General features: G+C 39.6%; 1 protein-coding gene across 1 annotated transcript in view; it reads left to right on the forward strand.

Moving 5' to 3' along the window:
- Positions 1–19,176: 19,176 nt before the first annotated feature.
- STX11 (syntaxin 11) overlaps positions 19,177–19,869 on the forward strand; it is a gene marked incomplete at its 5' end in the record, with an annotated part of 47,783 nt that continues 47,090 nt past the window's right edge. The window contains one exon of the mRNA XM_081295443.1: positions 19,177–19,249. Within this exon, the coding sequence (XP_081151569.1) occupies positions 19,177–19,249 (73 nt within the window). The remainder of the gene's footprint in view (positions 19,250–19,869) is intronic.

The following is a 19,869-nucleotide window of genomic DNA, read 5'->3' on the forward strand; positions in this document are numbered from 1 at the left end:
AGCCGTCTTGAGCCATGAGGTAAACTCAGACATGGAAGCCCAGCCTGATATAGAAACAAACTAGAAGAATCCTGACACCCCAGTGCCTGGCTCACCATACCAGACCCTCAGGAACTTTATCTGAAAGAAAAAGCTGTGTTGCTTAACCCATGGTTATCAGAACTTTCTGTAGCTTGTTGTTGATACTAATCCTAATTAATATACCACCCATATCTGACCTATGAAGAGCCACAAGGTGGTAAGTAGGAATCAAATTACAAATATAATCTAATGCAACAGATTTCTCTCTTGCCTTGAAAGAGCTGGAGTGGTGACAGGCAGCTTCAGGCAGACCCACCTTAGTAGCTACTGTGGCAGTCTGGCTTGGCCTGATATGGGGGAGTGGGAATGGAAACAAGAGGCATGTGATATCACCCCCTCAAAGATGCCCACAGCCCTGTCGCAACTTTAACCTTTCAAATTTATTATTTTTTAAAATTTTTTCTTTTGGTACTGGGGATTGAACTCAGCAGTACTTTACTTCTGAACTACATCCACGGCCATTTCTGTTTTTAATTGTGAGACTGGGTCTCACTGAGCTGCAAGGCTGTGAGCCTGTGAGGCTGACCTCGGATGTGCAATCCTCTCACCTCAGCCCCCGAGCTTCTGGGATCACAAGTGTTCACACTTGACCTGCCCAACTCCTACATTTTTGCTCCTATGATTCCCTCTGATGAGAAAGACCTCACCCTCAAGACCTACCTAGTCCTGTGAGATGGTGTACATCCTCACGTAGACATATTTTCCCACAAAAGCTTGTCCACTCATTTATTTGTTCATGCTGCTATTGCTTTTTCAAATGCATCAACAAAACTGATGGTGTTTTTGCTGTTCCTAATTCTGGGGACAGACAAGGTGCTCCAGGAGCTATCATGACCACTTCTTATGCCCCGGGGCAGTTTGCTAAATCTTTTTTTTTAATATTTAGTTATAGTTGGACACAATATCTTTGTTTTGTTTATTTATTTTTATGCAGTGCTGAGGATGGAACCCAGTGCCTCACACGGGCAAGGCAAATGCTCTACCACCTTTTTATGCATGATCTCATTGACTCTTCTGATGATCTCTGAGACAGGAATAGCCTCTTTCCAAGAACCCTGGACTCACCCCAGCTCTCTCTCCTGCCTGTCCTACAGTGAAATTGATGTCTAGACTCTCGTTTCTTCAGGAGGCAGTGGACAGGGGGCTGCCCTCAGAGCTGGAGGCATTGGAAGGGAGCATGCAGGAGCGGTTAACACCTGCTGACGTCAGCTTTCTGTATCAGCCACAATCCCTCAGCAACAACAAACCCACTGCATGCCTTTTACACATTTAAAGCACGTACCCATCACTCAACAGATATGTAGTCACCACCTATTCTGAAATTTGCATTCTACATTTTGTTACAGGAAATGAAAAAACAACACAGTGTTTGTTTCATTTCATTTTATTCTCCACAGGCTACCTAGTTAATGCTGTTAACTGAAAGAATAATAGTACACACTTCCCCCTGGGGTTTGAAATATCATATCAATCATTTGACATACATGAGTGTATTTGGACTCTGTAAGTTCAAATTTAGTAATTAATTCCTGGGGATATGACTTTGTAATAGTGTTTTCCTTTTTAACTTCTTTAAAGAAAATAATTATAGACTCACAGGAAGTCGCACAAATAGCTCAGAGTCCCATGTGCCCTCCCCGCATTGTGATGTCTTATATAACTGTACAGTATTAAGGCAGGAAATGGACATTGGTAAGTTTAATTTTAACTAGTCTACTGTTATTCCGTTTCTTCAGCATTAAAAAAATTTCCGTTCTCTCTTATATCTGTAGGGTTCCGTATAATTTTATTCCATCTACAGATCATGTGACCAGTGTCACAGCAGAGAAACAGAATGATTCCATGACCTCCCACCTGGTATTTGCATCTATCACTCACCTATTCCATCCCTCCACTTTCTTCCCTGTGCCCTGGAGAGCACTAATCTCTTGCGTGCCTATCGTTTTGTCATTACCAGAGTACTTTATAAATGGAATGAATACTGTGTGTAACCTTCTGAGAGTGACATTTTCCACTGGCCACATTACCCTTGAGGTCCACCAAGTGGTTGCATGTGTCGATCATTCATTCCTTTGAATTAGTGAGTATATTTCATTCTATGAATGTATACGTTTGTTGAACTCTTCACCCAAGGAAGGATGTGGGTTTTCTGCATAGTTATGTTATCATGAATAAAATTTCTATAAGCACTCAAGTACAGACTTTTGCATAAATGTAGGATTTTGCTTCTCTAAGATTAACTCCCAAGCATGCAACTTCTGGGTTATATGGTAACTACACATTTCCTTTTGTAAGACATTGAAAATGTGTTTTCCAGAATGTCAACATCATTTGACACTCCCACAAGTAAAGTGTCAGTTTCTCTGTATCCTTGCCAGCATTTGGTATTGTCATTATGTTTTAACTGTAATATAACTTACATAGCATGACAAGCCACAATCCTTTTAAAGAGGACAACCAGGAGGCTGGGAAGGTGGCTTCATGGTAGAGCTAGTGCCTAACATGCTCAAAGCTCTGGGTTCAATTCCAAGCACTGCAAAAATTAATTAGAAAATAAAGGGGTAAAGACAGTAGTCATAAAGGTGTGTGGCCACCACTACTATCTAATTCCAAAACATTTTAATTATCCTCAGAAGGAAGCCCATATTCACTAGCAGCTTTGGCATGCTGCTCCCAAGACTCTAGGAACCAGCTATATATTTTTGCTTTACATATTTGTCCATTCTGGACATTTCATATGACTGGAATCATAAAATGTAGGCTTTTAACACTATTTTTAATTTTAGGCATGTAGTGAGATCTCATCGTGATTTTAATCTGTTTCCTTACTGTAAATAATGGCGAACATCTTTTTGTGTGCTTATATGCTATCACTATTTCCTTTTTGATGAAATATCATTCATGTCCTCTGCCTAGTTTATAGCTGGGTTGCTTGCTGTTGAATTTTGATAGTTTTTATTATATTCTAAATAATAGGACTTTTCAGATGCATAGTTTGCACATATTTTCTCCCATTCTGTGGCTTGTCTTTTCATTCTTCTTCACAACATCTTCCATGGCATGGACGTTTTAAATTATGATATTATTCCCTTTTTTATGGGTCATTCTTTGGGTGACGTGTCTCAAGACTCCTTGCCCAGGTCTATTGCAAAGAATAAAAAAAATCAAAAACAAAAAGGCAAGGTCTATCAAAATCTGCCTACTGAAAGTTGGTAATATGGAGAAACATCTTAAAGTAGCTATAGAAAAAGGTCCAGTCCATCCAGAGGAAGAGGATAAAATTTTACCGGCAAGCCACAATACCATGGAACAGAGGGTATCTTAAAGTGCTAAAGGGGAGGAACAAGTAAGGAACAATTAACCTTTATTATACACACACACACACAGAGTCAATTCCCACTGCCTCTGATCTTTGTGGCCTGGGTGTCCTGCAGAATCCGAGATCCCTGGTAAGGGAACCAAACACACACTCCTGTCTCAGAAGTGGATCAGGTAAAGGGGGAACCCGGGAAAGAGGGAGCAGCTGAAGGCCTGGCTGCACCTCACATTAAAGATGTGACCCAGATGATGAAGGACTATGGGTGTCAGCTACAAAAACTTTCCACTGCTTCATTTCCTCCAGATTTTACCCTAGACTCCCCTGTGGCCCTCCTTCATCAGAAACGTACGCTAAAAGGAATTCCAGGAAAGGTTACCTGGCACCGCCATCGCATGGGATCTGTTTATTTTAGCAAATTTTTAAGAGCAAACATGATGCTAAAGATGTCTGAAGACATCGGGAAAAGCAGCGCACGTGTCTGATGGACTTAGATGAAGTTTACTGTGGGATCTGTGGCCCAGAAATTTTACAGACTTTGCTTAATGGGGAAGATAACTGGCTGGACCCCCAACAGAAAGCAAGTCCTTCTCTGGTGTGATTTTGGAGACTATTAAATATACACAGGAGAAGTTGAACTGAAGCAAACTGAGAAGGACAGCTGATGTACTCAGAAGAAGCAACAGCAGGAGGTCTTTATCCTCAGAGGCCCATGCAAGAGGAGCTGGAGTGGCCAGGGAGGTAGTGCATGCCAGAAACTTGGTGTCACCTGGAAGGAGCAGAGAAATACCCTGGCCTACCTTCATTCTACCCACCTGTCTCCTGCCACAGCCTCCTTCGGCTCAGAGTATTGGGTAGACTGACTGAGAATGATCAGGGAAGACAAGCAGCAGCTGGTACTGAGAGTCATGTCTAAATCAGCCAAACTGCTATGTTACCAAAGACCCTGAAATCGTCATGATGAAAATAATCTGGTGTAGGGTTTACACTTTCCTTGTTCTTTGTCACTAATGTTGAAGCACATTCATCATCATCCTGACAAATACCATTAATTTACATTTTTTTTTCCTCAAATGGAACATTGCCCTGTAAGTTACTTTCATAGCAAAGATTGACTCAGTTTTCAATAGAAGTGAGAAGTGGAAATCAGCCATATTCTCACTCTGTTACTCATAAATTTTCTGCATGTTAATCAACTTCTTCAAGTGTTCTGAGTCACAATAACTCACAGTCAGGCACTGAAAATGCAATTTGGCTATTCTAAAGGTGAAAGTATGTAATGAGTTAATGTTATTCAAAGAGAGCAAGCAGCTCAAGCCAAAGGCCTAACAGCACTTAGTGTGAACAGTTAGTGGATCTAAACTCATACAGTCAATGCCACAAGAAAATAAGAGTATACTCAAGTACACTCTTGCCTTAAGTATCATTGTAAAATGTCAGATGTAGAACTGGCTATTTGCAGTAAATTTGGGCTTCCTACTTTCCTCTTCTCTCCATTTCAAGCACTTTCATATTTACTGACGCATTTATTCCTAAACAAAGGTATTATTCCCATAATGCAGATGATGAGAAACTGAGGCCCAGGAAGTTGACATAACTGGTCCCGACTCTATTCAGCTTAGAAAGACACAACCCATGAAATAAAAAAGCACATCACTTGCTTTCAAATTCTCCCTACTTCAATTAAATACTTGAAAATGCCTTAAAAGATCATTCGCTTGCTTGCTGAGTAGCCTATACTCTTGCTGAGTAGCCTATACTCTATACTCAAGCACTGCATCTATGACCTGTCAGTCCTGAGATACTGCCCTTCTAATTTCTGACTTCACTCCTGGGAATGCTCTGCTTCTAAGGGGAATGTGTCCATATAACTTTATAAAATAGCCTTTAGAGATTTAAAAATCTTTTTGCAAACAGCTTCACAGTGATAAAACAACAACAAAAACGCGTAGGAGTGAGGATCTCTAAGCCACTCTTCAGGTCAAGAGACAATAAATTGACTACAGGGTCAGAAGTCATCAGATGCACCTGAACACACACAAGCTCCTAAATCAGCTCAAAATGAGTCCTGTCAAAAGCCTGTGTTTGTCTGTTTAATCTTCTCCATCAAGCACTGCAGAGTAGAGTATAAATAGCAGGAGGTCTTTATCCCCAGAGGCCCATGCAAGAGGAGCTGGAGTGGCCAGGGAAGTAGTGCATGCCAGAAACTTGGTGTCACCTGAAAGGAGCAGAGAAATACCCTGGCCTACCTTCATTCTACCCACCTGTCTCCTGCCACAGCCTCCTTTGCCTCAGAGCATTGGGTACACTGACTGAGAATGATCAGGGAAGACAAGCAACAGCTGTCTTTTTCAGGACCATCTACTCAGTTGCCTCTTTCTCACCATTCACAGTGACAATAATAGTATTTATTGGGTTCTGACTACTCACTAAATGCTATTCTCAGGCCTTTATATAGTAAAGACCCTATGAGATAGTTGTCCTTAAAATCTTGATTTTACCCGTGAAGAAACAGGCAAAGGGAAGCCAGCTCACCTGGTGAGTACCGGCCAAGCCAGGCTCTGAACCTGGGCAGTCTGTCAGCCCCTGCTGCTGACTGCCCTCCTGCCCAGGCCTTCATCAGGTCCCCCTGAGATGTGCTCCCACAAATATGGGATCCCTAGAGTGCCTGGTACACACACTTTGCAAAGTTGATTGCAAAGTTGGTTGAATAATTGATGAAGGGACGAAGGAAGAAAGAAGGATGAGTATACAGACAGGTGTTTAGAAATGTCAGAGAAAGAGATGATTTCAGAGTCAACAGGGTAGGAAGAAAAGCTTTACTCAAGGAGCCTTTCATAATGGTAAAGTGCCAATGAACAGAAGTGAGGGGGGAATAAAGAAATTTAAGGTGGAAAAATTATATAAAGTCAGAAAAAGCCAGGATCCCAGAGATACATTGGAGAACAGTAGGTGACCTGAATAGACAGTGACTTAGTCCTGGGCTACATGCGGGGAATTTAGGGAGATGAGTCTAACAGGTGAGTTGAATTGACATTGCTGAATCTTTTAAATAGAAGACAGAGGAATTATGGGGTTAAAAAATGGAAGCCCCTTTAAGGAAGGAGGGGACAATCTCACCACTGTACATAGGGTTATGTGCAGGGAATTTGGAGCAGGGGTTTCTGACTTGCAGTGGATGGATTTGTGGGGTGCATGGAGTTTTAGGAATGGATACTGGAAATGGAAACAAAATTTTGTCTGGATTTCTGCATGTGCAAGTTTCTAATGAGAACATTCCACGTCCTCAATGATTCTCAAAAATACTGTGATATCCCTCTACCTCCACAGACTGCCGGAAGCCAGAGTCCAAAAAGAGGCCAATTTGAATATTTTCAATTTATAAAAAAAACTAAGAAATTGTTAAATATAGTCTTCATTCTGCCTGGCCAAATAGGATCTCCCAATGATAAAACTAGAAAATATGTGACTAAAAGTTGGCAAAATATAAAAAACCACTAAATTTTTTTTTTTTTTGTATGTAGTATTAGAGATCAAACTCAGGTCCTTGGATATACAAAGCACATACTCTGTATACACTGAGCTACATCTCCAGTCCATAAATTTGTTTTTGTTGCCTTCATTAAGCAAAATATTAGTTATAATAAGATTTACAACAAAATTACAATTTTGTTCTATTCATGATGATCTCAAGTGTTAAAAGTGAACAGTAAGGATATTCAAAATTTACTTTTATAAAAATGTAAAAATTGGGCATACTGGTACTCACTTGTAATCCCAGAAACTCAGGAGCCAAGGCAGGAGGATCACAAGTTCAAGGCCAGCCTGGGCAATTTAGTGAGACCTGATCTCAAAATAAAAATAAAAAATAAACATGGCTGGGGAGGTAGGTCACTGGTAGGGCACCTCTGAGTTCATCCCCAGTACTGCGAAAACAAACAAAACAAATAAACAACAACAACAAAAAAAAAAACAAGAAAGAAAATATATAAATGAGGTAAATGTAAAAATTCAAAATACCTAATGACATTAATATTATTTATTAAAATTAAAACCAACTACAATGGCTTAGAACTTAGAATGGCTAAAATCCAAACCACTGACAGCATCAAATGCTGACAAGGATGTGGAACAACAAGAACTCTCACTCGTTGCTTACTGGGGGGTTCAAAATGGTACAACTACTTGGGACGACAGTCTGGCAGTTTCTCACGAAACTAAGCATATGCTTGCCCTATGATGCCGTGATCATACTTCCTGGTATTGTGCCAAATGAGTAGAAAACCCATTCATACAAAAACCTGCACGCTAATGTTTATGGCAGCTTTACTCATAATTGTTTACACCTGGAGTCCACCACGATGTCCTTAGGTAGGTGAATAGATAAACAAGCTGAGGAACATTCACAAAATGGAATATCATCCAATGAAAAATAAATCAGCTCTCAAGCTAGGAAAAGACACAGAGGAACTTAAAATGCATATTATTAAATAAAGGATACCAATGTGAAAAATCTACCTATTGTATGATTCCAGCTACACAACGACATTCTGGAGAAGGCAAAACTGTAGAGACAGTGAAAAGACCAGTGGGTGTCACAGATTCTTGGGGGGGAAAAAGAAGGGATGATTATATGGGCATAATAGACTGTTTCAGGGCAGCAAAACTCTTTTCTATGATATTGTATGCGTGATTGTACTGTTTATTTTTTTGTTTTTTACTGTGTTATTATGCATTTGTAAAACCCAGAGAAAAACCACACACACACACACACACACACACACACACACCCCTAAGAATATACAATATAGTTCAAAAGAGTGGAGCCCAGCATAAGTTATGGGTTTTAGTTAATAAGACTGTACCAATATTGGCTCATCAATTGTAACAAATGGATAGCACCAATATAAGGAACTTATGTATGAGCCAAGGAGTAGGATAGCTGGGTAAAATGTTGGTTCCATGCCAGTTTTCCAAGGATTCTCCATACTGCTTTCTAGATTGGCTGAACCAATTTGCAGTCCAACCAGCAATGTGTGAGTGTGCCTTTTCCCCCACATCCTCGACAACACTTATTGTTGTTTGTATTATTAATAGCTGCCATTCTGGTATAGAATAGAGGACACAGAGACTAATCCACAAAGTTACAACTATCTTATATTTGATAAAGGGGCTAAAAGCATGCAATGGAGGAAGGATAGCATCTTCAACAAATGGTGTTGGGAAAACTGGAAATCCATATGCAACAAAATGAAACTGAATCCCTTTCTCTCGCCATGCACAAAAGTTAACTCAAAATGGATCAAGGAGCTTGATATCAAATCAGAGATGGTGCGTCTGATAGAAGAAAAAGTTGGCTCCGATCTACATATTGTGGGGTCGGGCTCCAAATTCCTTAATAGGACACCCATAGCACAAGAGTTAATAACAAGAATCAACAAATGGGACTTACTTAAACTAAAAGTTTTTTCTCAGCAAGAGAAACAATAAGAGAGGTAAATAGGGAGCCTACATCCTGGGAACAAATTTTTACTCCTCACACTTCAGATAGAGTCCTAATATCCAGAGTATACAAAGAACTCAAAAAATTAGACAATAAGATAACAAATAACCCAATCAACAAATGGGCCAAGGACCTGAACAGACACTTCTCAGAGGAGGACATACAATCAATCAACAAGTACATGAAAAAATGCTCACCATCTCTAGCAGTCAGAGAAATGCAAATCAAAACCACCCTAAGATACCATCTCACTCCAGTAAGATTGGCAGCCATTATGAAGTCAAACAACAACAAGTGCTGGCGAGGATGTGGGGAAAAGGGTACTCTTGTACATTGCTGGTGGGACTGCAAATTGGTGCGGCCAATTTGGAAAGCAGTTTGGAGATTCCTGGGAAAGCTGGGAATGGAACCACCATTTGACCCTGCTATTGCCCTTCTCGGACTATTCCCTGAAGACCTTAAGAGAGCATGCTACAGGGATACTGCCACATCGATGTTCATAGCAGCACAATTCACAATAGCTAGACTGTGGAACCAACCCAGATGCCCTTCAATAGATGAATGGATAAAAAAAATGTGGCATCTATACACAATGGAGTACTATGCAGCAATAAAAAATGACAAAATCATAGAATTTTCAGGGAAATGGATGGCACTAGAGCAGATTATGCTTAGTGAAGCTAGCCAATCCCTAAAAAACAAATACCAAATGTCTTCTTTGATATAATGAGAGCAACTATGAACAGAGCAGGAAGAAAAGATTAACATTAAACAGAGACATGAGATGGGAGGGAAAGAGAGAGAAAAGGGAAATTGCATGGAAATGAAGGGAGACCCTCATTGCTATACAAAATTACATATAAGAAGTTGTGAGGGGAATGGGAAAATAAACAAGGAGAGAAATGAATTACAGTAGATGGGGTAGAGAGAGAAGATGGGAGGGGAGGGGAGGGAGGATAGCAGGGGATAGGAAAGGTAGCAGAATACAACAATTACTAATAGGGCATTATGTAAAATTGTGGATGTGTAACCGACGTGATTCTGCAATCTGCATTTGGGGTAAAATTGGGGGTTCATAACCCACTTCAATCTAATGTATGAAATATGATATGTCAAGAGCTTTGTAATGTTGTGAACAACCAATAAAAAAAAATAGCTGCCATTCTGACTGGAGTGAGATGAAATCTTAGAGTAGTTTTGATTTGCATTTCTCTAACTGCTAGAGATGGTGAGCATTTTTTCATATATTTGTTGATTGATTGTATATCTTCTACTGAGAAGTATCTGTTCAGTTCCTTGGCCCATTTATTGATTGGGTTATTTGGTTTTTTTGGTGTTAAGATTTTTGAATTCTTTATATAACCTAGAGATTGGTGGTCTTATCTGACATGTGTGTAGTAAAAATTTGTTCTCAAATTGTAGGCTCTCTATTCACCTCACTGATTGTTTCTTTTGCTGAGAAGCTTTTTGTTTGAATCCATCCATTTATTGATTCTTAATTTTAATTTTTATACTTTAGGACTCTTATTAACAAAGTTGGGGTGTAATACAAAATGATGGAGATTTGGGCCTACTTTTTCTTCTATTAGATGCTGAGTCTCTGGTTCAATTCCTAGGTCCTTGATCCACTTTGAATTGAGTGTTGTACATGGTGAGAGATAAGGGTTTAATTTCATTTCGTTGCATATGGATTTCCAGTTTTCCCAGCACCATTTGTTGAAGAGGCTATATTTTCTCCAATGTATGTTCTTGGCATCTTTGTCTAATATAAGATAAATTTAATTATGTGGGTTTGTCTCTGTGTCCTCTATTCTGTACCATTGGTCTACCAGTCTATTTTGGTGCCAATACCATTCTGTTTTTGTTACTATTGCTCTGCAGTAAAGTTCAAGGTATAGTAGAGTGATGCCACCTGCTTCACTCTTCCTGCTAAGGATTGTTTTAGCTATTCTGGGTCTGTTATTTTTTCCAGATGAATTTCCTGACTGTTTTTTCTATTTCTATGAGAAATGTCATTGGGATTTTGATTGGGATTGCATTGAATGTGTATAGTGCTTTTGATGGTATGGTCATTTTGACATTGTTAATTCTGCCTGTCCAAGAACAAGGGAGATCTTTTCATCTTCTAAGGTTTTCTTTCACTTCTCTCTTTAGTGTTCTGTAGTTTTCATTGTAGAGGTCTTTCACCTCTTTTGTTAAGTTGATTCCCAAGTATTTTATTTTTTCGAGGCTATTGTAAATGGGGTAGTTTTCTTCTTTTCCCTTTCAGAGGATTTGTCACTAATATACAGAAACGCCTTTGACTTATGGGTGTTGATTTTATATCCTGCTACTTTGTTGAATTTATTTACTAGTTCTAGAAGTTTTCTGGTAGAATTTTTGGGTCTTCTAGGTATAGAATCATATCATCAGAGAATAGTGCTAATTTAAGTTCTTCTTTTCCTATTTGTTTCCCTTTAATTTCTTTCATCTGTCTAATTGCTCTGGCCAGTGTTTCAAGAGCTATGTTAAATAGAAGTGGTGAAAGAGGGCATCCCTGTCTTGTTCCACTTTTTAGAGTGAATGCTTTCATTTTTTCTCCACTTAGAATGATGTTAGCCTGGGGCTTAGCATAGATGGCTTTTATGATGTTGAGATATGTTCCTGTTATCCCTAGTTTTTCTAGCATTTTGAACATGAAGGGGTGCTGTATTTTGTGAAATGCTTTTCCTGCATCTATTGAGATGATCATATGGTTCTTATCTTTAAGTCTATTGATGTGAATAATTACATTTATTGATTTCTGTATGTTGAACCAAACTTGCATCCCTGGGATGAATCCCACTTGATCATGGTACACTATCTTTTTTATATGTTTTTGTCTCTAGTTTGCCAGGATTTTATTGAGAATTTTTGTATCTATGTTCATGAGGGATATTGGTCTGAAATTTTCTTTTTTGATGTGTCTTTGCATGGTTTTGGAATCAGGGCGATATTGGCCTCATAAAATGAGTTTGGAAGTGCTCCCTCTTTTTCTATTTTATGAAATAATTTGAGTAGTATTATTATTAGTTCTTCTTTAAAGATCTTACAGAATTCTTGTGATGCTTTCTATTGAGTTTTTTATTTGGTTTATTGTTTCCTTCATTTCTAGGATTTCTGATTTGGAATGATCAATGTTTGTCTGTATTTGCTCATTTAGGTCATTCTTTAATTCACAGACAATTTTAATAATGAACATTCTGAACTCCATCTGTGACATCTCATCAACTGCACTGTTCATGGGTTCTGTTATTGTAGTGTCCTGGTTTGTTTGGGGCACTTTCCTCCCTTGTTTTTTCATATTGTCTGTGTGATTTCCTTTCTTGCAATGTGGATCTGGGGTATTACAGTTTCTACCCTATCATCTTGTAATATCTGTGCAGATTATCTCTACCTCACCTTAGTGTTAGGCTGCCAGACTGTGCTGGTGTCTCAGGATGGACATTGCTTCTAGGCCCTGTCTGTTGTCCCAAGGTAGAGGCTACTGTGTGGGGAAGGCTATGGGCATGGCTGCAGTGTCTCAAGATGGAAGTGGATTAGACCTGGGCTCCCAGGTGGTGGTGGGGTGGGAAGACCCAGACCTACGCTGGGCCTGGGCTCCCACACAGGTTGTTATAGGGGCCTGAGCTCCAGGGGGTCTGCAGGTGGTAGGATGAACTTGGGCCTACCCTGGGCCCTGGCTTCCGTGCTGGTCAGCCAAGCAGTGCCTAACTGGAAAAATTTTAAAGGAGGAAATGTTTATTTAGGGGCTTGTGGTTTCAGAGGTTTCCATCCATAGACAACAGGTTCCATTCCTGGAGACCTGAGTTGAGGCAGAAGAGTGGCGGAAGAGTGTGGCACAGGGAAGTAGTGCACAAGGTGACCAGGAAGTAGAGATAGATTCCACTTGCCAGATACAAATATATACCCCAAACCCATGCCCCCAAATCCCACCTCCTCCAGCCACATCCTACCACTTCACTTACCACTCAATTAATCCCTACCAGGGGATTAATTTACTGATTATTATTCATCTGTCCTCTGAGCCTTCTTGCATTGTCTCACATGTGAGCTTTTGGGGGACACCTCACATCCAAACCATAATGCAGTCCTTGTTTGAGTGGACTGACTGGGTGTTAACTGCAGGCAGATGGGGTGTAGCAGGAGGAGGTGTCCCTTGTCCCTCTCTGCTTCCTGGCTGCCATGAATGGAGCAGCACTCTTTTGTTGTGCCTTTCCATCATCATGTTCTGCTTCATCTCAGGGCCAGAGCAATGGGCTCAGCCAACCATGGACTGAACCTCTGGAACCGTGAGTCCAAATAAAGTTTCCCTCCTGTCCAGCTGGGTGTGGTGGCTCATGCTCGTAATCCCAGCAGCTCTGGAAACTGATAAAGGAGGATTGAAAGTTCAAGGCCAGCCTCAATAATTTAGTGAGGCCCTAGGCAATTTAGTGAGATCCTGTCTCTAAATTTAGAAAATGAGGTCCTGGAGATGTGGCTGGGGGTAGGGTGTAGCTCAGTAGTTAAGCCACCCTGGGTTCAATCTCTGGCACCAAAAACAAAACCAAAAAAAAAAAAAAAAAAAATTCCTCCTCTAAGTTGTTCTTGTCAAATATCTTGGTCACAGAAATAAAAAGCTAACACATAACTCAGTATTTTTTCATTTTGGTAACTGCTTATGGACTTATAGTATTGCTGTTTAACTTCCCCAAATCTACCTTTAAGAGATATACTATCACTTTGCATATGGATAAGAACTTTATAGTAGTATGCTTCTATTTCTGCAATCCTAGACTTTATACTATTATTTTTATACACTTAGTGTTAACATAGTTTATAAACCCACACTACATTTATTGGTTTTTTTTCCCAAAAGCTAACTATTTTAAAAATATAATTAATGAACTGGGCATGGTGGTGCATGCCTGTAATCCCAGCAGCTTGGGAGGCTAAGGCAGGAGGGATGATAAGCTCAATGCCAGCCTCAGTGACTTAGCAAGGCCCTGAGAAACTCAGTGAGATCCTGTTTCTAAATAAAATACAAAAAAAGTCTGGAGATGTGGCTCAGTGGTTAAGTGCCCCTGAGTTCAATCCTCGGTACCAAACTAATAAATAAATAAATAAATAAATAAATAAATAAATAAATAAATAAATAAATATAAAATTAGTGATAAGGAAAACAATATTTATATTTTCCCATGTGGTTACCATTTCTGGTGTCTCCATTTGTGTGTGTGTGTGTGTGTGTGTGTGTGTGTGTGTGTGTGTGTTGATCCATATTCCCACCTGGTATCAGTTTGCTTTAGCCTGAATGACTTCCTTTAACCTATCTTATAGTAAGAGTTTGTTAGTAATGAATTCTTTCATTTTTTTTGTCTGTCTGAGAGTATCAATATTTCACCTAAATTTGTGAAAGAAATGTGTACTTGGTATATAGGTTGACAATTTATTTTCGTTTAGTAATTTTTTTTTTAGTATTACAGGTTCTTTGGTGCATTATTTCTGATGTGAAGTTTGCTTTCAATCTTATCTTTTTTATTCTTTATACAATGTGTCTGTTCTTTTGACTACTTTAAAGATGTTCTCTTTGTCATTGGGTTTTTTTTATTGGTTGTTCAAAATTGTCATTGATTTTGAACAATTTGGTTGCTATGTGTCTTGGTATACTCTCCTTCATGTTTCTATCAAGTGTTTCCCTATTATTCTCTTCTGTATGAAGGGCTTATTTCTTCTTTACTCTGGTGTCAGCTTTGTACAGAGGTCTTTCATTAGAACTCCCTCAGGTAGGTTTTTTTTCATTCTTTTTTGTTGTTATTGTTACTGGGGATTGAACTCAGGAGCACTCAAACACTGAACCACATCTCTGGCCCTATTTTGTATTTTATTTAGAGACAGGTCTCACTGAGTTGCTAAGTGCCTCACCATTGCTGAGTCTGGCTTTGAACTCATGATCCTCCTGTCTCAGCCTCCAGAGCCTCTGGGATTACAAGTGTGCGCCACCACACCTGGCAGTTTTTTTCATTCTTAATGCCATATGATGTAGAGGTGCCTCTTACCATTATGTACAATATATTAATAATCATTTGATTAATTAAAATATATTAACATTTTCATTTTACAGATTAAGAAATCAAGGCACACAGAGGTTGATTAACTTGGTCAAATTAAAACAATCAAAAAGTTGTGATGTGGTATCACAGATTGGATCCTCCGGAAGAATCTGCAGAAAGAGAATTTGGGATGCAGGATGCTTATTAGGGATAAGCACCCATAAAAGGAGGACACCAAAAGTAGAACGAGGCAGAGGAAGAAGTCAAACATGGTGCAGACCTGACAGCGCCTTGATGAACGTGGCCAGGAGCTCTAGAGCAAATAGTGCTTATCATAGTGTCCAGCACAGAGTGGAAATGGCCTGGCCTTCATCTCTAGCACAGGACACACAGGGACAGTGTAATCTCAGGTGAAGCATCTCTTCTGTAGCTGAGCAGACAGAGGGCACTGACAGCTAGACGCTGCCTTCTGTTTGCTTTCCAGCAGTTGGGCATCCAGTCCTTCTCACAAGAACACATGAGCAAGATACAAACTCAGGCGGCCTTATTCCAGACCAGCATTCCTGTCTGCTAGAATGTCCTGCCCTTTTTTTTTTTTTTTTTTTTTTTTTTTGGTGTCAGGGGGATTACCGGAGATTGAACTCAGGGGTACTGGGCCACTGAGCCACATCCCAGACCTAATTTGTATTTTATTTAGAGACAGGGTCTCACTGAGTTGCTTAGTACCTTGACATTGCTGAGGCTGGCTTTGAAGTCATGATCATCCTGCCTCAGCTTCCTGATCCCCTGGGATTACAGGCCACCATTCCTGGCTGATGTCTTGCCTCTCTGTCAGATGCATTGGGATTAGACCATGGCAGTCTTGGAATACCAGGTGAGAACTCAGTCACTAATCCAGTCTCCTTTCCTCTGTACCGTCATTTTCAATGTAGCACAACCATATACCAGGCCAGTGTTTCCAACTATTATTGACGTTTGCAGGGATCCAATTGTTCTACAAATTTGAAATTTCATTTTGATAATAATATAAATAATTATAACTCAGGATTATCATCATACTCAACTTTCTAAGTATGTAGTCTCACCATTAGCATCTGTGTTGACAACTGCAGAGCAACAAATCAAAGACTGACCTCCAACTAAAGTTCAAATGATTGCAGGGTTACCTGTAGCCTAAAGAAAAGTGGGGTCCAGCTGAGCCTCTACACAGCTCATACCAAGGTAGGTGTGAACCACACATAGAACTTATGCCTCAGAACTATGTTGAAATCACAATGAGAGAGGGGAGGGGAGATGCGTCATACTCGGTCTTTCAGTTCTCTAGCCCAAGATATGATTGTATCTGTTATGGTTTAGATATGAGGTGTCCCCCAAAAGCTCATGTGTGACACAATGCAAGACGGTTTAGAGGTGAAGTGACTGATTTATGAGATCCTTAACATAATCAGTGGGTGAATTTCATTATAGGGATTAACTGGGTGATAACTGTAGGCAGATAGGTTGTGGCTGGGTGAGGTGGGTCCCTGGGAGTGTGCTTTAGGGGTTTGTATTTTGTCCTTGTTGAACAGAGTGCTCTTGGGCTGGGGATATAGCTCAGTTGGTAGAGTGCTTGCCTAGCATACACAAGGCCCTGGGTTCTAATCTCCAGTACCACATTAAAAAAAATATATCTGAACAGAGTTATTTTCTCTCTCTCTCTCTCTCTCTCTCTCTCTCTCTCTCTCTCTCTCTCCTCCTCCTCCTCCTTCACCCCCTTGCTCTCCCTCTCTCTCCTTTATGCAATGCCTGAGTCTCTTTCCTTCACCACTTTCTTCCATCATGATGTTCTGCCTCACCTTGAGCCCTAAGGAATGGAGCCAGCCTTCTATGGACTGAGACCTCTGAAACCATGAGCCCTCAAATAAACTTTTCCTCCTCTAATTGTTCCTTTCAGGCCTTTTGGTTGCAGCAGTGAAAAAGCTGACTAGAACAGGAATTATTCAATAAAAACATTTTCATTAAAATAAACTTATTTTGGTATTTTGTTTTAGGGAGTGTTATGGTTTGGATACAAGGAGTCCCCCCAAAAAGCTCATGTTAGGCAATGCAGGAATGTTCAGAGGTGAAATGATTAGGTTCTGAGAGTTGTAACTGCATTGTGGATTAATCCACTTGGTGAATTAATAATTTGAATGGATTCCTGGGTGGTACCTATAGGCAGGAGGGGTATGGCTGGAGGAACTGTGTCACTGGGGCATACCCTTGGGTATTATGTATCTTGTCCATGGCTCCTCACTGTGCTTCTCTTCTGCCATGTTGCTCTGCCTCACTTCAGACCCAGAGCCTCATGGAGTCAGATGACCATGGACTGAGACCTCTGAACCCTGAGCTCAAAATAAACTTTCCTTCTTCTAAGTTGTTCTTGTCAGGTATCTCAGTCACAGCAATGAAAAGCTAATACAGGGAGAGTTTTAATTAATAATGGACTCATTCATAAATCATGGATGGATGATTCAAGATGAATCTATAGTTTAAAAGGAAAAACCATGACAAGGAGAAAGAGGGATCACTCAAATGAGTGTTTATTGTGTTCAAACTAAAAAATAAATCATCAACAAGTGAAATACAAAAATGTCCAAAAGTGCTTTTCTACCTTTAGGACAAAGCTTTGTGATTTTGATTCATCAAAATGACATTAAATTGATACTATATATTAGTAATTTTGTAGTTTTAATGTGTGTATTTTTTCCTTTTTATTGGCACATTATAATTATACATAACAGTGGAATTTATTATAATATATTCATATGTGCACACAATAAAACAACATAATTTCATCAATTTCTTTTTTTATTTGTTTTAATCAGTTATACATGACAGTAGAATGCATTTATGCACTTTGATATATCATACATAGATGGGGTATAATTTCTCATTTTTCTGAGTGTACATGTTAAACAAATTTAAAAAAATAAATAGAAGGGAGACCAGTACAATAGAACAAGGAGATCAGGGGCAGGAAGGGAAGGGAAAGGGGAGGTACCTTTTTTTTTTTAATTTGTTCTAATTCGTTATACATGGCAGTAGAATACATTTTGACACGTTGTACCCCAAGATAGCACAACTTCTCATTCCTCTGGCAGTACAGGGTGCTGAGTCACACCAGTAGTGTAATCATACATGTATACAGGGTAATAATGTCTGTCTCATTCTACCGTCCTCCCCATCCCCACAGCCTTCCTCCCCCCTCCCCTCTGCACCATCCAAAATTCCTTCATTCTTCCCTATCCCCCCCACTATGGATCAGCATTCACTTATCAAAGAAAACATTTGGCCTTTTTTTTTTTTTTTTTTGCATTGGCTTATTTCACTTAGTATAATGTGTGTGTGTGTTTTGGATCTTATGGTTTTTTTAAAGGATCTGTAGCCATAAGGAATTTATAAAATATTTACATTTAAGTGACATTGTATTTACATTATATTAAAACAACATTATTGTAGAAATGATTCAACAACACTGGGTGCCATAGCCATATATATATATTTCTTTGAAGAAGTTCCTGATCATCCATTAAGTCAGAGAGATGCTGTACCAGGTTCATGGAAGAAATAAGGCATGAATAAATTATTTGCAGCACCCACTTTTGCAGCGCAATCAGTTATGCATTCTGATTTGCATGGGGGAGGACTTTTGTTTTGTAAATGTTCCTTTGCAACTAGGGATGCAGAGTTGTAGCAAAAGTTCCTGTTTCATAATTTATCTTTGTCCATCACCCACTTGAGAACAGCGGGTTTCAAGCAATCTCACCGGGACAGTCCGCTTTCAACAAGCAGCCCTAGTGACATAAGGCCAGGCAGCCCCTTCCACAGATTTCTTCCTCATCCTTGGGCACTGGAGTAAGGTAAGGAGACAGGGGACAAAGGGGAACGTACGCCTATCTGCTTCTTAAGTTCTTCTCCACAAGATCATCACCCCAGGCAGATATCATCCAGGGAAGACTCTCCGGGTTACAACTGTGAGTTCACTGCTCAGACACCTGTTTCATTATGTCACTTTTAATCAGTTCCTCATTTGAAATGCTTTTGGTTTTTGTGGTGCCAATACCATACTCTTAAATTTTCTTTAGGATCACAGAAGTAATGCTCACAGGCTGTGGTCCATGGACTCACAGAAATGATAAACCATCAGAGGAGAAAGAATTGGTCCATCTGAGTAGTGTGTGAAAGGGAGAGAGACGAATAAAGAGATGGAACTGCGGCAAGGAGATGAGATGGAAGAAGGGGAGGAAAAAGAGAGGAAAACCAGGTCTCCGCCTCAGGGTAAGGCTTTTTGGTGCAGAGTGCATCCTTTCTCAATGGGTGCCGTGAGTTCATCTAAATGAACAAAATGATATAAAAACTTTTACCCTATCTGTGAAAAGGACACCTTTTGAGAGCTAACTTAATTATTCCTATGCAAAGCCAGCATCTAGAGTCTGAAGACTGAAATAGTTTTTGCAAAATGCATGACTTCTTTGTTACAGTTTGTGTATGCTTTTCTGTTTCACTTTTTATCAGTTCCGCAGGAGAGGACAATGATGCAAAAAGTTTACCAGAAATGACTATTGAGAAACAGTCTTATTTTAAAATATGCTAGCAACTTGTTATGTAAAGTCGTAGTTGCAGAAAAATTGGTTTCAATGAAGAATTATTTAGCAGATTGACTATACTATCTCTGGACTTGATTTTTTTTTTTGACCCATTTTCTGTCACAGAGGATTGGTTTGTTTGAATGCATGGAGCAGCCAGCATGTATTCAACATCAGGTCTCTTAAAACAAGTATGCAAATATTTGGGAGGAGAGTTTTCATTTACTTGAAATTTAGGTTCAAATAAAAAAGTCCTGAGTGTCATTTCAGGGATTTGTATGCAGGGATAAAATTTAATGGATACCAAAAATA

Source organism: Spermophilus citellus, assembly GCF_964194105.1.
Source record: "Spermophilus citellus genome assembly, chromosome: 5".
Classification (NCBI taxonomy): domain Eukaryota; kingdom Metazoa; phylum Chordata; class Mammalia; order Rodentia; family Sciuridae; genus Spermophilus; species Spermophilus citellus.